Below are 15,634 nucleotides of genomic sequence, written 5' to 3'. Positions count from 1 at the left end.
AATGACTATATTGCTGAATTCTAGTAATGATTTTCAGGAACCAAGTCGATCTGAACCAGACTGGGCCGTAGCGTCGGATAACTTGTGCATTTATATGCATTTTGAGAGTCTTTCGACACAATTAGCCCCCAACGACATGGTTGACTCCAATTCCTCCATCGTTTCTGGGAGACTTGTCGACCCGCATCCAAAATCACCGGCGCGATAGATATGAGTAGTGCTGTCTCAGTTCAATCTCAATCCATCATGGCAAAGGAAATTGCAGTGGGCTGCATCGTAGGTTGAACTATGCAAATGGGCCCTATTGCAGCTTTGATAGTCCCAAATAGGAAGGATGGGGCCGGGTTTACTCGCTTTTTCGCTTACAGACTGTAACGTTGGAAGCACGCCAAGGCCCTAAAAACGCCCGAGGAACTAAGAGTTCCTCACAAAACCTACACAAGTCAGCCACAGCTCAAAATTCAGCCCAAGGCATCAGCCTATCGCAAACCTCGGCCCAGTTCCAAACTGCACTGACCTTCGAACCTGATTTCAAAAAACCGCCCTATGCCTAACCGGATCTCCACCTGCACTTCAGTCGTGGTGTCCTGGTGTCCCGATTGGTGATCCGGCCCGGGAATGGGGAAAGGGGGTTGGCAGGACTTTCATTCTTGATGTGAATTGGCCACATTTAAATTACCAGGGCTTGACCCACCTTCCACCCCCGATTGTTCCACCCGCAATGGCTTGAACCTTGGAGTCGACCGAGGATCGCCCGGTAGTGTATAATCTAGCCCTATGGAACCGTTATTGTTTTTGTGCCCTCGTAAATGCAAAAGATTGTCGGAGACCATGCTCTCAAAAGGGCTCAAGGTTCCCTAATTCAATCGCGCCCAACATTAGGACCCCGGTTGGAAGAGCGCTGTGGGACTTAATAAGCCCTTTTACTTGGCATTGAGGAGGGTACTTAACTAGGAAATACAGGTACTAGGGTACTTAATAGTGTAGTTTGCCAATAGACCCTATAGTTAGTTAGTTATACTCCGTACTCGGAAGGCAACTTGCTGTTTGAATAATGTAAAAGTTACTAGCACAAGAAAAATTTGCCCTCACGTAAATTTTTCAAGCCGCTACTTGTAATGCCAAGAAAGTGCTAAATTGAAGTGAGGTTGCAGCACTAAGCTTGTTCTAGTACGAAAGTCGACAAGTCGTGGAGTTCCGAGGTGCGTAGGGACCTTAAACAAAGGCCAAGAGCTAGATATATTAAATATCACACGACCCGACGAGGTCCACGGTAAACTCCGGTGTGCAAAGGCCCATGGCTAGGGATGTTAGTGGTGATATTATAGTTCCTATTCTGTATATTGTGTAGAGAATAGTTATTGGTGATGTTATTGATTTATTAGTATTTGGAATATTTACATAATTTATAACTAACATATTTATTATCTAGTATTTCGTCAATTCAGCTCAAATGCGGCCCTAAATTGGCCCCATTCCTTGTATTAAAAAAATATGATATCTCCAATCTCGCTCTGACAGTAATACTTCATACATGTAGAATGCTCTAATACATAGAAATGTGAACAAGATCGCATCTAAATCAAGAACGCTCCCACAATCAATACACTAGTAGTCCACCATTTCAGCGAAGAAGCTATATCGGTAATAGCAGCCCCGCTGTGCTTAGCTGGGCAGCTCACAACGGGGTCAATACCCCGGCACTTAGCCGAGGTTATAGCAGCTGCTATGCTCGAGGCAGCCGAAGGAACGATACTGACTTTGCAAGGAGAAGGAGTAGGCGCCGGAGTCTCGAGCACGGCGCATTTGTCGCCTTCAAGGTAGCCCGATTGAGCTATGAGAGTTTTCTTGACGTTGAACGCTATGGCGGAGATGTCATCGCAATTGTCATCGGCAGTAAGAGCGGTCAAATTGGGCTGACCTGCCCCTTTTTTCGTAGTGAAGCGGATGGAATGGCTCTGGGACGGGCCGCTCAAGTTGAACTCGGGCTTGTCGTCGGAAGTGGTCCCATTCGTCGATGTAGAGCAGTTTGTGTATTCAAGTCCCCAGACAAATTGCCATTCATTCTCGGTGTTTAGACTCTCGGGATGCTGAGTGCTTGGTATGCTACCCTTAAGGTACCACACCGGGTCCGTCGTATTAAGAGGCAACTCACCGTCATCGAAATAGGCGGCCATTGATTGATTCCCCCTTGGGAGATCCACCGGCCACACACCGTATCTGAGGTATGGATAGAGTCCATCAATCACTCTAGGGTTCTGATACGCGAAGATGACGGGCATAAGCTCCATCGGCTCAAAGGTGCCATTTCGTGGGAAGATCAGATCGACCTCTCCGAAGCCCAAGTCATGCGTATTGGCCGCTCCTAGAGACGCCATAAGGCCGAGGGCGAGAAGTTGCGCCTTGATGTTGAACATCCTGCGAGTTCGGCAATATTGGAGTGGAAAGGTCTGTCGTGAAACAATGGATGACTAGGACAGTCTAAAAGAAAAAGCCGAGATCAATGATATCGATCCCAAGGCTCTTAAGGTCAGGAGAAGAGATCGAAAGACAGGGGAAGTTTTGATGCAGGGCGAAGTACCGAAGTACCCCAAATGTGGTGTAATTTTTCCGGGCACAAACGGGACTACGCGCGCTAGGGAGATTAGAAGGTTTTGTAGTTTGGGGGTGGAAAAGAGGGTCCTTTTTTAAAGTGGGTCATTTCAATACGAAATTATATACGAAATTATATACAAATACACAACTAATCCGTATATTATTATGTATATGTATGTAATAACCCTAGTTTATGTCTATTTTACAAGCCAAGCCAGTGCAGTGGATCAAGCCAGTGCTTAGGGGTCTTTTGCCACTCTTGGCGGCCCCTGTATGATTTGTACAAACGCTGCAATTGGGTGTCCTATACTTCACGGCATTCTACGGAGATTATGGTGCATTTCTCTGAAACACCGGATGGATCTAGTTCTCGAACTCGAAGAAAGTATCCGCATGAGTATGTCGTCCGTGATACAATCACACCCGGGGGCCATACCAGATGGGTCTGCGGATCCAGTACAGCCCTGGAGAGACTTGGACTTTGGAAGCATTCTACAACATATGTCAAGTCTAAGATTGGGGGCGAGAAAATATCGTATATTTATTTGCGCTGCTCCAGCACTGGACATGGTTTTCTCAGAATAAATATACCTCTCGACTTGGGGAGATTCTCGGGACTTTCACCGTTCCCAACAGACACTCATTTTCATTTGTTTATACACTCTTTTGGTCAATTTTCTTCACTCTTTTCAACTTTTTTACATTACACTCTTTTCAACCTCCGCAAAGAGGGGTCCAAAGCCATGGCGCCCCTTTTGAATGGCATGGCTGCAGGCATACTGCTATCGGCTGCAGTCGTCTCCGGTCAGGGAAATCCCAGACTGGGTGCCAGTCCAAGCTATCAGGGGTTTAACAACGCCTGCCCCGAGCGATGTATTATCACGGGACCCAATCCCTCCAATTGGTCGACCTACCACGATATGAAACAGCTCGAAAGGTGTGACCTGCCTCTGTTCTATGGCTTCAATATGTACGATGATGTCGATGATACCAACTCTTATCATCGTATCCTCGCTTGCTCGGCATACGGCAATGACTGGAGAGAAAACTCGCAAGCCCATTTGCGAATTTCTCGCCCTGTGACGGAGTATAAGGTCAACTATGAGATTGGCTGGTCGTCACATTCAGAAGGCACTGAATCCGAGTACCGCTCCTTGATCAGACAGATGCGTGATTATATTGCCCGCGGACATCTTGATCCCAGCAAGACAGCTATGCTATATTCTCGCTTTGGTGCCACTTCAGCTGGTATCTACATTGGCAACAGTCTACAAAGCAAAGACATTAGCGATGTGGCTCTGGAGTCTCTCATCGACGATTCCCACGATTTCGATGGACGTCGAGACAGCTTGGCTATGCAGCTTTGTGGACCACACTATGACTCTCAACACGTCTTTGGATTTCTGGCTCTGAGAAATGGCACCTTTAGATCCATCCAGTCTGCCTTTGAATCCTGGTCCAATGCCGAGTGCCTTGACTTCGAACAAAGCACGAACTTCACGACTAGTGCCCACTTTACATCTCCCATGCTGTCTTCCATCAAGTCAAGAAATACGACCACAAGCAGCATGAAAGCCTCTGGTTCACCCCTACCTGCCAAGTCATCTACGCAGCAAGAGGGGAATCTGCTATCTTCCAGGGCGGAGTGCAAGACAGAGAAGGTTCGAGATGGTGATAGCTGCGCCGCACTCGCCTCGAGGTGTGGTATCTCCGGGGCTGACTTCATTAAGTACAACCCTGCAAAAGGCTTCTGCTCGAATTTAAATCCTGGTCAGCACGTTTGCTGCTCCTCTGGTTCACCCCTACCTGCCAAGTCATCTACGCAGCAAGAGGGGAATCTGCTATCTTCCAGGGCGGAGTGCAAGACAGAGAAGGTCCAGGATGGTGATAGCTGCGCCGCAATCGCCTCGAGGTGTGGTATCTCCGGGGCTGACTTCACTAAGTACAACTCTGCAAAAGGCTTCTGCTCGAAGTTAAAGCCTGGTCAGCACGTTTGCTGCTCCTCTGGTACACTTCCCGACTTCAGCCCAAAGCCCAACAAAGACGGATCATGTGCCACAACCACTGTTGGCGATGGCGAAAGTTGTTCAACGATTGCTGCGGCCAATAGTCTTACCGAGAAAGACATCGATGGTTTCAATCAAAAGACTTGGGGATGGACTGGGTGCAAAAATATCTTCAGAGATTCTGTCATATGTGTCAGCAAAGGATCTCCGCCCATGCCGGCTGAGGTTTCTGATGCCCAGTGTGGTCCCCAGGTTCCTGGCACGAAGCCTCCAAAGGATATGAACAAGCTTGCCGATCTCAACCCATGCCCACTTAATGCTTGCTGCAACACATTTGGCCACGTATGCTCCCCATCTGATTTCCGCCGTTACACTGGGCTCACTAATACTGCCTATAGTGCGGAACCACAGCAGAATTCTGTACTGATACTAACACGGGCGCCCCTGGTACTGCTAAAGCCGGCACCAACGGCTGCATCTCACACTGTGGTATGAAGATCGTGAAAGGAAATGCCCCCAGCGAGTTCCGCAGCATCGGATACTACGAAGGCTATCAGTTCAAACGTGATTGCTTGTATCAAGATGCGTCGCAAATTGATCATTCAAAATATACTCACTTGCATTTTGGTTTTGCCGATATCTCCTCCGACTACAAAATCAGCATCAACGACAAATCCACCAACTATCAGTTCCTTAACTTTAAGCATATCTCTGGTCCCAAGAGGATTGTCAGCTTCGGTGGATGGGACTTCTCTACCCAAGCAGACACATACCAGATTTTACGCCAAGGAACCAACGCGGCTAATCGCAAGAAGCTTGCCACTAACATTGCGAACTTCGTGAACGAAAACAACCTTGACGGTGTCGACATTGATTGGGAGTACCCAAGTGTATGTACTGTCCTATGCGCAATTTCTCTCCGAGGCCGAAAGTGTGACCAGTTACTAACAAAAACCAGGCACCTGATATTCCTGGAACCCCGCCTGGTGACAAGAGCGAAGGAGACAACTATCTCGCTTTCCTTGTGATTCTGAAGAATCTTCTCAAAGACAAGTCTGTTTCAATTGCTGCTCCTGGCTCATACTGGTACCTCAAGGGCTTCCCCATCGCGAAGATCAGTAAGATTGTTGACTACATCGTCTTCATGACTTATGATTTGCACGGACAATGGGATGCAGGTAATCCCAACGCCCAACCAGGTTGCGATGATGGAAGCTGTCTGCGAAGCCATGTCAATATGACGGAGACCCGACAATCTCTTTCCCTAATCACCAAGGCTGGTGTGGACTCGGGCAAGGTAGTTGTCGGCGTCAGCAGCTACGGAAGATCTTTCAAAATGGCCGATGCAGACTGCGATGGACCGCTGTGCAAATTCACCGGAGGCCGGCTGAATTCCAATGCCGATAAGGCAGAGTGCACTGATACCGCAGGCTACATCTCAAATGCGGAGATCAACCAACTCCTCAAGCACAACTCATCCCGCGTCAATAAACATTATATTGACACCCACAGCAACAGCAACATCATGGTCTACGACGACACAAATTGGGTGGCCTACATGAGCCCCGAAATCAGGGCTCAGCGAGCCAAGATGTACGGATCCCTTGGTATGGGCGGCACAGTCAACTGGGCCACCGATTTGGAAGAATTCAACGACGCACCCGAGGGATTCGATAATTGGCCTGGTATTATACTTCAAGCGAAGTCTGGCATCATCACTCCACGAGGCGCTGGTAAACGCAGGGGCAACTGGACTAACAAGGGCTGTGACGACGAGTACTACAGGGAGACTCCCTATTGGTCCCCCATGACCCGCTGGGAAAAGCTTGGCGCCGCCGATGCCTGGAGTGATGTGATTGCGGATTGGAAGGCCTACCGAGACAACTCTGACGAAGACGACATCAAGGATAAGTTCTCGTCCCAGATTTTGTACTACCTTGGCAACTTCGATGGGGCAAAATGCCATAGTATTGAAGCAGACTCCAATTGCGTGCAGACTCGAAGCTGCTCGGAATTCGAGGTTGACAAGAATGACAAGACAGGTGCTGCGGCTGTGCTCATCTGGAACTCTTTTGTCGCGATTCATCAGGTAAATACCATTTCTACCCTCCCGGGTAGTTCGAAAGGACCCAGCTAACAATAGATACGCCCAGATGTATGCCGAGTTCAAGAGCGCACTTGTGGCTAACGCCGCACTTGTCATTGACAACACTCTCCCTGATTTGGAGAACACATTTGCGCCTGTTCCTCCAAAGAAGGATGATTCGTGGTTAAACGCCGTACTAGGTCTGGTCGCCTTGGGTGTGCCAACAGTTGGCGGGAAATTCTTCGACAGTGGTACTCTTCCCCTTATGAGCTTTACCTGGTCAAATTCCTCAAATTACTAATTTACATTATAGTGCTGTCGGAAATACCTGCGATGGCCGCCAAGACCGACGCCTCGAAAGATCACCACAAGTCGGCCTTGAACGCCATTCTCACCAGTCCTGTCACGCTTGCAATGAATCTGAAAAGCGATCCGGACGTGTAGGTCTTCCAAATTTAACTTTGATATGAAACTATAGCTGACTACGATTCATCTCCAGAGATGACTGGACACCCGAAAAGCAAGCCGAATTCTCCAAGTACATGGGTCAGAGTCTTAAAGCTTGGGAACAAATTTTCACAACGGATCTCAAAGATCTGTTCGACGGCACTGACAAGTCCATTGAAAGACTCACCACCATGATAGCGGACGGACGCCTGCTCGACGGCGTTGCGGAAGACCGCCCCTACCCGAAAAAGACAAAGCGCAAGGATAAGGAGGTCGAAGCAACAGATGCTCAGAAGAAGTCGGTGGAAGATAGTTTCCTAACTACCTTTTGGGCATACTCCATTCCCGCTGTTTGGCAGGCCTCGGGTCATCATCCTTTCATCATTGACACAGGTCGAGACTGCGATGATAAGGATGGTGACAAGTATACCAAGGGCTTGAAGTCTGCGTGTTATGAAGAGAGGCTGTACCAATTGGCGGATCCTGATGGCAAATCGCACCCTTGCTCAAAGAACTGCGGAATTCCGGGAGGCTGCAAATGCCCCGACAGTGCATTCTCTTCGCCCGCAGGTGTTGATGAGCTTGATGGCAAGGCCTGGAGTGGACTCAAGGTCGACGATATCATTATTGGGTAAGTCTTCGCTTTCTCCACGGATTTTCTTTCATCCCTCATTACAGATCACTAACAAATGACCCTACCAGATCTGTCAAAACATACAAGCAGAACGGCAACGAGAACGGCGGAGCCAGCGCGAATCCAAAAGACTCAGGCACATTTGGTGCCCTCAAGAAGTTGGACATCACGACTCCTGGATTCATGCGTCTTCCCGTGTGCAGTGAGACTCTGGCCCGCAAATCATGGGAAAATGCCGACAAGACAGATGCCACAAGACATAAGGATGGCTTCCCATGCAACAACGACAATGGCAAGTCGTACTGCACCACATCGAAAACAACCTATGTCGAAGAGACTACGAGTGGATCGCCACTTATCGATGATTGCCTGGTCATTGTCAAGAACATCCAAGGAACAAGTGGGTCATGGATCAAGCCGATCGAGAGGCAGTTCGGAATTCTCAATTATGGAACTTGTACTTTCGGCATTGAGGGCAAGGGTCGTAAAGGAAATGTCGACGAATATGTCGGGGCCCAGGACGTCGTCGATATTATCCGATACACTTCGAAGCACTGGGGCCACGGAACTGATAAAATGCAGGGCAAGGGAGTCATGCAGTGCGATGGTAACATCAAGAAGCAGGAGGTGCACTGGGCTATATACAAAAAATAGTTTTTGGTCATCCTGACTCCTGAGGTCTCACCACGGGTGCTTGACAATTAATTATTGGGAACTAGAAATAGATAGATCTTAATCACCGAGCTATGAACATTTCCCAAACTCCCTTAAGTGGCTAGTTGTCATCTCAAAAGTATTTGAATATAAGGACATTGCGTCAAGATCATTGATGCTGAGACATAACGTTGTAATTTATCGCATTAGTTACTAAATTTTTGCTAGGGCTTGTAGTGAAGCAATGAGGTGACAGCATGAATAGTATACTCTTAAAAAAAAGTCAGAAAATAAAAAAGTCATCGCCCGGAGGCGATCCGGCAACTTGAGATCAAGCGGCACTCAAGCTGAGGATGGGCGGGTTCCAAACAAGCGGTATGCTGCCAATAAGTCGCCAACGACTACCGCTTGGCCAAATGCCCGCACATCCATACGTACATGCCGACAAGTGCAATATATCATGCGAAATGTGCATAATAATGAGGTAAAAAAGAAAAGTATGACTTACTGTTACGAGATCACGTGATCTCCCTGCTTGCTGTCATTAGTCCCCACTTGTAGATAGTTCTCTCTCTCCCCCTTTCCTCTCTAACGCAATAACGCAACAATACAAGAGTTTCCAGTTTATCCTACTGCCCTCTCTTAAGACTTACCCTCCAACAACAACAACCTTCTCCTCGGGTCTACCCTCGCTACATTTCACAACTCTTTAACATCTTCCTCTTTAACATCTTCCTCTTTAACACATCTTCCTCTTCAACATCTTCCTCTTTAACATCTTCCTCTTTAGCATCTTCCTCTTTAGCATGTACGCCATCTTCTCTGAGTCTGAGCCCGGACTGAAATTTACTTAGCGAGCCTGACTCTAAGCGCCCTCGTAAAAGCGGCGACAAGAGAAAGTACGTTACGTACAGTCACCTAGGTAGGATTCCGTAGGAATAGGCTAATGCCGTGATAGATTATGTATTTTGCATTTTTTGAGTTAAGAACTGATTTTATTTTAGTTTGACGCATAATAATGTAGGAAACATGTTGACTAACTAACTAGTTAACTGGTGATGTAGTTCCCCGTCCCCGCAATTTGGCAATTTGGGGGTGCGGGGAAAGCTACACTTTCCGTGGTCCTACTCCGCCGTTGTTCCCTTCAATCCCTACTGTTTCAAACACCTCGGCTTTGAACCCTTTAACTGCTACTTACTTATTGCAGTACTGTTTTTGGTCGAGTCAATCACAGCTCTCAGGTAGAGTCATGAGATCTTGGTCAAGCTAGCATTGGAATAAGAACATGAGCTACAGCGGAATTATCACGGGGCTTGGCCTGGGAGGGCGTATATCCTGTCGGAAGTCTGTGTTTGGAGGAAAGAGAGTTCTTCAGCAGGCACCCTTGGTCAATAGAGGGCTCCTAACAGAGAGCTATGCGCGGGGGCCATCAAGTGTGAGTAATCTCTGTCCAATAACTATCCAATAACAATCGGAAAATATCACTATTAATGTGAAGCAATGTTTATCTGACCATGTTGCTTTCGATATAGCCGCCCTTGATTGAGTCTACTGTTGGAGACCATTTTGCCAAGATTGTCGCGGAATGCGGAGACAGGATAGCGTGAGAATCGTGACACAATATCGGTCAATTGAGACTCGAGATACTAACTATATTGTATAGTGTTATCTCAAGACATCAGAATGATCGAGCAACCTATGCCTCTTTAGACGCAAGAAGCAATGCTCTCGCTCGGGGGCTGGAATCAGTGGGTGTTGGGAAGGGCGAGCGGGTTGGAGTCATGCTTGGGAACTCGATGGAATATGCTGTGGTACGTTAGTTGCCCGTCGGAATACATCTAAGAAGAAAATAACAAAGCTAATATCCGTGAGAAGGCAACATACGCGTTATTCAAACTTGGTGCCGTTTTGGTAAGTCAGCCTGCTCATCGTGGTAGGCGACATCGTGTTTAATAATCTCATAGGTTCCGCTCAATCCGTCTTTCAATACTGCACAAGTGATTGCAGCCCTGGGTCACCTACAATCCAGTCATCTTTTAATTAGCACAGAGTCCAATCTGCCCAGGAAAAAGCCACGCAGCAATGTTCCCTTGCTCGATGACCTTGTTGGCGACCTCCATAAGTCAAACCTGGAATCCGCATTAGTCCCTTCTCTGAAGAATATCATCATGGTCGACAACTCTGAAGGCCGCGTGGATATATCTTCCTATAAAAGCTTGACACCATATGCATCCATTATGTCCCAGCTTACTGCAGACGGCTGCCCACTTCCTGCTCGAGATCTCTCGCCGGATGAAACAGTGAATATCCAGTTCACGTCAGGGACCACATCAATGCCCAAGGCAGCATGCCTAACCCATCGCTCTATCCTTAACAATGGCTCCCAGATCGGTGATCGCATGCTCCTCACACCGAATGATATTGTCTGTTGCCCGCCGCCGCTGTTCCATTGTTTCGGTGGTATATTAGGCTATATGGCGGCAGCAACCCACGGCTCGGCCATCGTCTTCCCCAGTGAGTCCTTCGATGCTCGTGCTGCTCTAGAAGCAGTCCAAGAAGAGAAATGTACCGCGCTGCACGGTGTACCGACAATGTTCCTCGAGGAGCTGAGCATGATTGAGACGGGAGAAATCTCAAGCGAGGGATTCCAGCACCTTCGCACGGGCATCGCTGCTGGAAGCAGTATTCCGCCTGAGATAATGAAAAAACTGCACAAGGTGCTGAATCTGACCGAATTGACAATCTGTTATGGAATGACGGAAACAAGCCCCGTCTCGGCTATGACAACGACAGACGATCCCATTGAGAAGCGGATCTACTCTGTCGGAAAGCTCATGCCGCATGTCGAGGCAAAGATTGTGGACCCGATGGGCAAGAAAGAAATTCTGTCTATAGAGAGGCGGGGCGAGTTGGCAGTGAGCGGGTACCTGTTAATGAAGGAATATTGGGCCGATCCAGAAAAGACCGCGGAGGTCATGATTCCAGATGAATCTGGCAAGATGTGGATGCATGTGAGTCGAATCTTCTATTCTTTATCTAAAGTAAAGCTGTTTCCTTTTTTTCTGACGTCGTGCTTTTAGACTGGAGATGAAGCTTCCATCTCACCGGATGGATATATCACTATCACTGGACGGATCAAAGATCTGATCATCCGCGGTGGCGAGAATATACACCCCCTAGAGATCGAGAATTGCTTGCTAGCCAACGATGGCATTGCAAATGTGTCTGTCGTCGGCGTCCCGGACGTGAGATATGGTGAGGCAGTGGCTGCTTTCATTGTTCCTCGGGACCATGGCTCAAAGAAACTCACTGCTGAGGATATTCAGCAATGGGTGCGTGAAAAGCTTAGCAACCACCTTAGTAAGTCATAACCCAGACTACTGCATCGTTTCCCATCGATTTCAGCCGGTCTCTCCGACCATCCTAACCATTGCCTATAAACCGAGCTGATATTTGTTTTCTTGTAGTTCCGAAGCATGTCTTCTTTTTGGGCCCCTCGGAGTCTTTACCCAAGACAGCAAGTGGAAAGATTCAGAAGTTCAAGCTCAGGGAGAAGGCCATTTCACTTTTGGCCAAAAGCACATCATGAATAGCGAAGCATATAAGGCCGAGGCCTGAGTTGCCATAGATTCTAAGTGAATAAGTGTCTGGTATTTCGGTACATACTGGTGTATTCATGTATCATTTCTCATTAGGTAGAATTGTCATATGGCCATAAGAAGGCTAAATTAGGCATCCTACTAGTCTCGAGCATTGCCACAAATCACGAAGGTTATACGCGTTTTTCACACACCGCCTATAGTGTAGCTAGAACACCAATAAAGGGGGAATACCTTAAGAAAACGACAGCTAAAAAGACGGCACAAGGCCACATAGGCGGCTGACTATTCTTATGTAGTATCATACAAGAAATCCTAGTGAACATTCAAGTAGTGTGTTCACTCCAAAGTGAAGCATCGATGGTCAGAAGTAGATAACAGACAAGTCGCAGTAGCAAGAGCTAATGCCTGAATAGCACGAAGCTAGAAATGTCCTCATAACGACGGAGAGTTTTCAACTTTGGTGTAGTGTGAGCACCTGCAGTCTCTCGGGAGAGCAACTCGTGGCAGCCAGCGGCTATCGCGGACACTTTTGAATCGTACCGACACATCCATATCCACGTCCCAACGACGAACACGAAGCTATCGATGGGGCAGGGAACTTGAAAGCAGCGTCAAGTTCTTGTTTTCCGACTTTTCGAGGGCGGGGTATTTCAGGGGCAACCGAGTGATGTCAGATAGACCACCACGAGAGATAATTTATGGCATCACATGTAGCCAGCGAGCAGGCTTCGCTATAGCCCACAGTTCAGGAACACGTGCAACAAGTGTCTCTGAATCTAGAAATCCTGGATGCCTGTTTCACCCTGGAGATCTGGGCGAGCGTTGTCCCCCCGAGTGCTGTCAACCACCCATTCAGGCTCCTCGTCCTCGAAGTACTGATCTTGCTCATCTGTGTGATCATCGTAGTCATCGTTTTGATCAACGGTCTTGTAATCAAAATCAGAGTCCTTGCCCTGCATGAAACGCAATCCCATTTCCCACCGCCAGAGCCGTTCGCCTTCCTCCTTATTTGGTGGTATTTCATCACGGTCCTCGGCGAGTATTTCCCCATCTGGGCCGCGAGTGTAGCTCATCATCGCATTGGGGTCTGGGTGTGAGATCGCATCTATCTTGGCTTCAGACCGCAGGAGGTCGGTCTCCAGGACACCTGAGAACCCCTTCGCTCGCCCCTCGGCCTCTCTTTCTTGCGTTGTCTGGAATCGGCGGATGAGGCGATCGTATAGTAACGGGTCTGTGGAGAAGTCGAGCAGGATTAGCATCGTGTATTTTTTTTTTTTTTTGCTACTGTATGCAAAGTCAGCTAGCACTAGCGATAAGCCAGGCTAGAAGATGATGTGTAAAATAATCAACTGGCAATGGGAGAGAAGAGAGCAGGCGGACCGGCTAGCTCAAGCCCCGCCGAGAAGTATTCTGGGTGTAAATCCAGATACCGCTTGCGACGGTTTTTGACTGTGACAGCTTTTTGTACGTCAGACGCATCTTTGGTCGTGAAACCAGAATCCTTAGGGAAATGTGGCATCTTTGGTGTGTTTCAGAGTTGTGAAGGTGGAGAGAGAAGGAAGTTGGGAACACGGAGCTCGGCGGCAAAAGTGCCTTCATCTCCGTAATCACTTTTTTCTCGTCGAAGAGTATTTTGATATGTGTCTGGTTTGAACATGTAAGTCAAAGATCTGATTTAAAGTACTGCCTTATTATTCATCGGGTGACTATTGCAATAAGGGGACGTGAAAGGAGACAAGGACACGGTTTCAGATTGCTAACAAGCTTGCAGATGCGCTATCTTGGTTGATTCTCCTTATATCTAGAACTGCGTCAGCTGGAAATCATGTCTCTTCAGGACATGTTGCAGCACATTGATGCCCGCCGGTTCACTACCGGCGTGGTTTTGCTGATCCTGCTTGCCTTCTACTCGCCCCTTTCGAAGCTTGTCTTGTCTCCAACTTATGGATCCTTCGCCGCCCATATCTTCCATAATTTTGGAGTCGCCATCTCCGGCGGAATCGGATGGCTACTCAAGGATAAGATTCTCAAACGCCTTGGCCGTCTCGGTGGTTTCATGCTCCCTGTGTTGGCATTCTGGGTTCCAACTCTCCAGTACTTTATCAAGCAGCAAAGCTCTAAGATCGGCAACCCCGCAGGCCCAGTCATCACGGAACTTTGTGGTTATTATCCTCTGGTGCTGTTGACCGTTGCCTATGCCGGAAAGCAAATCCAGGTTGCGTTGAGACTCGAGGCGCAGGGCGACGTGATCGCCGAGCATGTGCCTTTGATAGGTACATATATTTTCTATTCGGCTGGCGATCACATTGCCCAATATATTCTTTCATGGATTGTTGGGACCTCGGTCTTTTTCACCAGAGTCGGCATGCAAATGCTCCTCGCGGCCGCTTACGCTGCGCTCATCCCGTCAAAATGGCTAGTCCTAGCCATTCCTTCTATAATTTTCTCAGTGACCTCAAACGTCCACTTCGCCGGAATTAGTGGTGTTAATTCTGCAATTGAGCACGAAGGTTATTCCCTCTTGGCACGACAGGAAGCTTATACGGGATACATTTCTGTTTTGGAAAACCAGAATGACGGATTCCGCGTTATGCGTTGCGATCACAGTCTGCTCGGTGGGCAGTGGACTAGGTTGGCACCAGGCTACCAGCCTGAGGTGGAAGATCCTATCTACGCAATCTTCGCCATGCTCGAGGCTGTGCGTCTGGTTGAGCCAGATCATGGCATTCCCCGCGTTGACGCGGACAGCAAGGCGCTGGTCATGTAAGAACCACAGGAAAAGCATCAATCACCCAGCTTACTAACAGGAAACAGTGGTCTTGGAATTGGTACAACACCCTCCGCGCTCATAAAACACGGTGTTGAAACTACCATCGTCGAAATCGATCCTGTCGTGCACAGGTTCGCCACTCAGTATTTCAACCTCCCACCCAACCACATCCCCGTCATTGAAGACGCTGTGAAATTTGTGAAGAAGGCAGAGTCCTCCCCCAATACACCCCAGTATGATTACATCGTCCACGACGTATTCACCGGAGGCGCCGAGCCTGCTGAACTCTTCACGTACGAGTTCCTGTCAGGCCTTCACTCGCTCCTCAAAGAAGACGGTGCCATTGCCATTGTGAGTCGCACCAAACAACAAACCCCCAACTTAACCACAAACTAACGAACAAACCCCAGAACTACGCCGGTGACTTGACCCTCTACCCAACTGGTCTCATCGTCCGCACCATCCGAGCTGTCTTCCCATCTTGCCGCATCTTCCGCGAAGAACCCACCGGGAAGGGCGAAGATACCGACTTCACCAACATGGTTCTGTTCTGCAAGAAGAGCTCCAACACACCGATTCAATTCCGTGACCCTGTCCCGGCAGACTTCCTGCGCAGCAGGTCTCGTGAAAGCTATCTGGTTCCCAAGCATGAACTGGACCCTGCCATGTTTGCCTCTTACCCCAAGACCGGTAAGTATCTTTTGAGGGCGAAGGAGGTCGGAAGATTGCACAAGTACCAGGATCGCAGTGCGCTCAAGCACTGGGCTATTATGCGCAAGGTTCTGCCTGATGCCGTGTGGGAGAACTGGTGAGTGTTGAAAGGGAGCAAGAGTAAAATTT

General features: G+C 48.4%; 5 protein-coding genes across 5 annotated transcripts; 3 read left to right on the top strand and 2 right to left on the bottom strand.

The window, feature by feature from the left end:
* Window positions 1–1,577: 1,577 nt before the first annotated feature.
* N7516_008599 (uncharacterized protein) lies at window positions 1,578–2,417 on the bottom strand (the record flags this gene model as incomplete). Its single annotated transcript, XM_057221318.1, has 1 exon — window positions 1,578–2,417. One exon carries the CDS (start codon window positions 2,415–2,417, stop codon window positions 1,578–1,580), a length of 840 nt encoding a protein of 279 aa, XP_057071590.1.
* Window positions 2,418–3,338: 921 nt separating this feature from the next.
* Window positions 3,339–8,422, top strand: N7516_008598 (uncharacterized protein; the record flags this gene model as incomplete). Its single annotated transcript, XM_057221317.1, has 7 exons — window positions 3,339–4,943; window positions 5,000–5,491; window positions 5,560–6,690; window positions 6,755–6,938; window positions 7,001–7,127; window positions 7,187–7,765; window positions 7,837–8,422. 7 exons carry the CDS (start codon window positions 3,339–3,341, stop codon window positions 8,420–8,422), a joined length of 4,704 nt encoding a protein of 1,567 aa, XP_057071589.1.
* Window positions 8,423–9,707: 1,285 nt separating this feature from the next.
* N7516_008597 (uncharacterized protein) lies at window positions 9,708–12,011 on the top strand (the record flags this gene model as incomplete). The annotated part of the gene is made up of 7 exons (XM_057221316.1): window positions 9,708–9,857; window positions 9,955–10,025; window positions 10,086–10,233; window positions 10,295–10,333; window positions 10,387–11,433; window positions 11,503–11,782; window positions 11,890–12,011. The coding sequence occupies 7 exons, from the start codon at window positions 9,708–9,710 to the stop codon at window positions 12,009–12,011; spliced, it is 1,857 nt and encodes a 618-aa protein (XP_057071588.1).
* Window positions 12,012–12,800: 789 nt separating this feature from the next.
* N7516_008596 (uncharacterized protein) lies at window positions 12,801–13,543 on the bottom strand (the record flags this gene model as incomplete). Its single annotated transcript, XM_057221315.1, has 2 exons — window positions 12,801–13,255; window positions 13,405–13,543. 2 exons carry the CDS (start codon window positions 13,541–13,543, stop codon window positions 12,801–12,803), a joined length of 594 nt encoding a protein of 197 aa, XP_057071587.1.
* Window positions 13,544–13,849: 306 nt separating this feature from the next.
* N7516_008595 (spermidine synthase) lies at window positions 13,850–15,606 on the top strand (the record flags this gene model as incomplete). The annotated part of the gene is made up of 3 exons (XM_057221314.1): window positions 13,850–14,787; window positions 14,839–15,145; window positions 15,205–15,606. The coding sequence occupies 3 exons, from the start codon at window positions 13,850–13,852 to the stop codon at window positions 15,604–15,606; spliced, it is 1,647 nt and encodes a 548-aa protein (XP_057071586.1).
* Between the last annotated feature and the right edge of the window lie 28 nt (window positions 15,607–15,634).

The sequence above is a fragment of the Penicillium verrucosum genome (genome assembly GCF_028828655.1).
Source record: "Penicillium verrucosum strain IBT 35672 chromosome Unknown utg000003l_segment0_segment0, whole genome shotgun sequence".
Lineage (NCBI taxonomy): Eukaryota > Fungi > Ascomycota > Eurotiomycetes > Eurotiales > Aspergillaceae > Penicillium > Penicillium verrucosum.
Note: the sequence above shows the minus strand (reverse complement) of the source record. Positions and strands in the feature narration are given on the sequence as shown.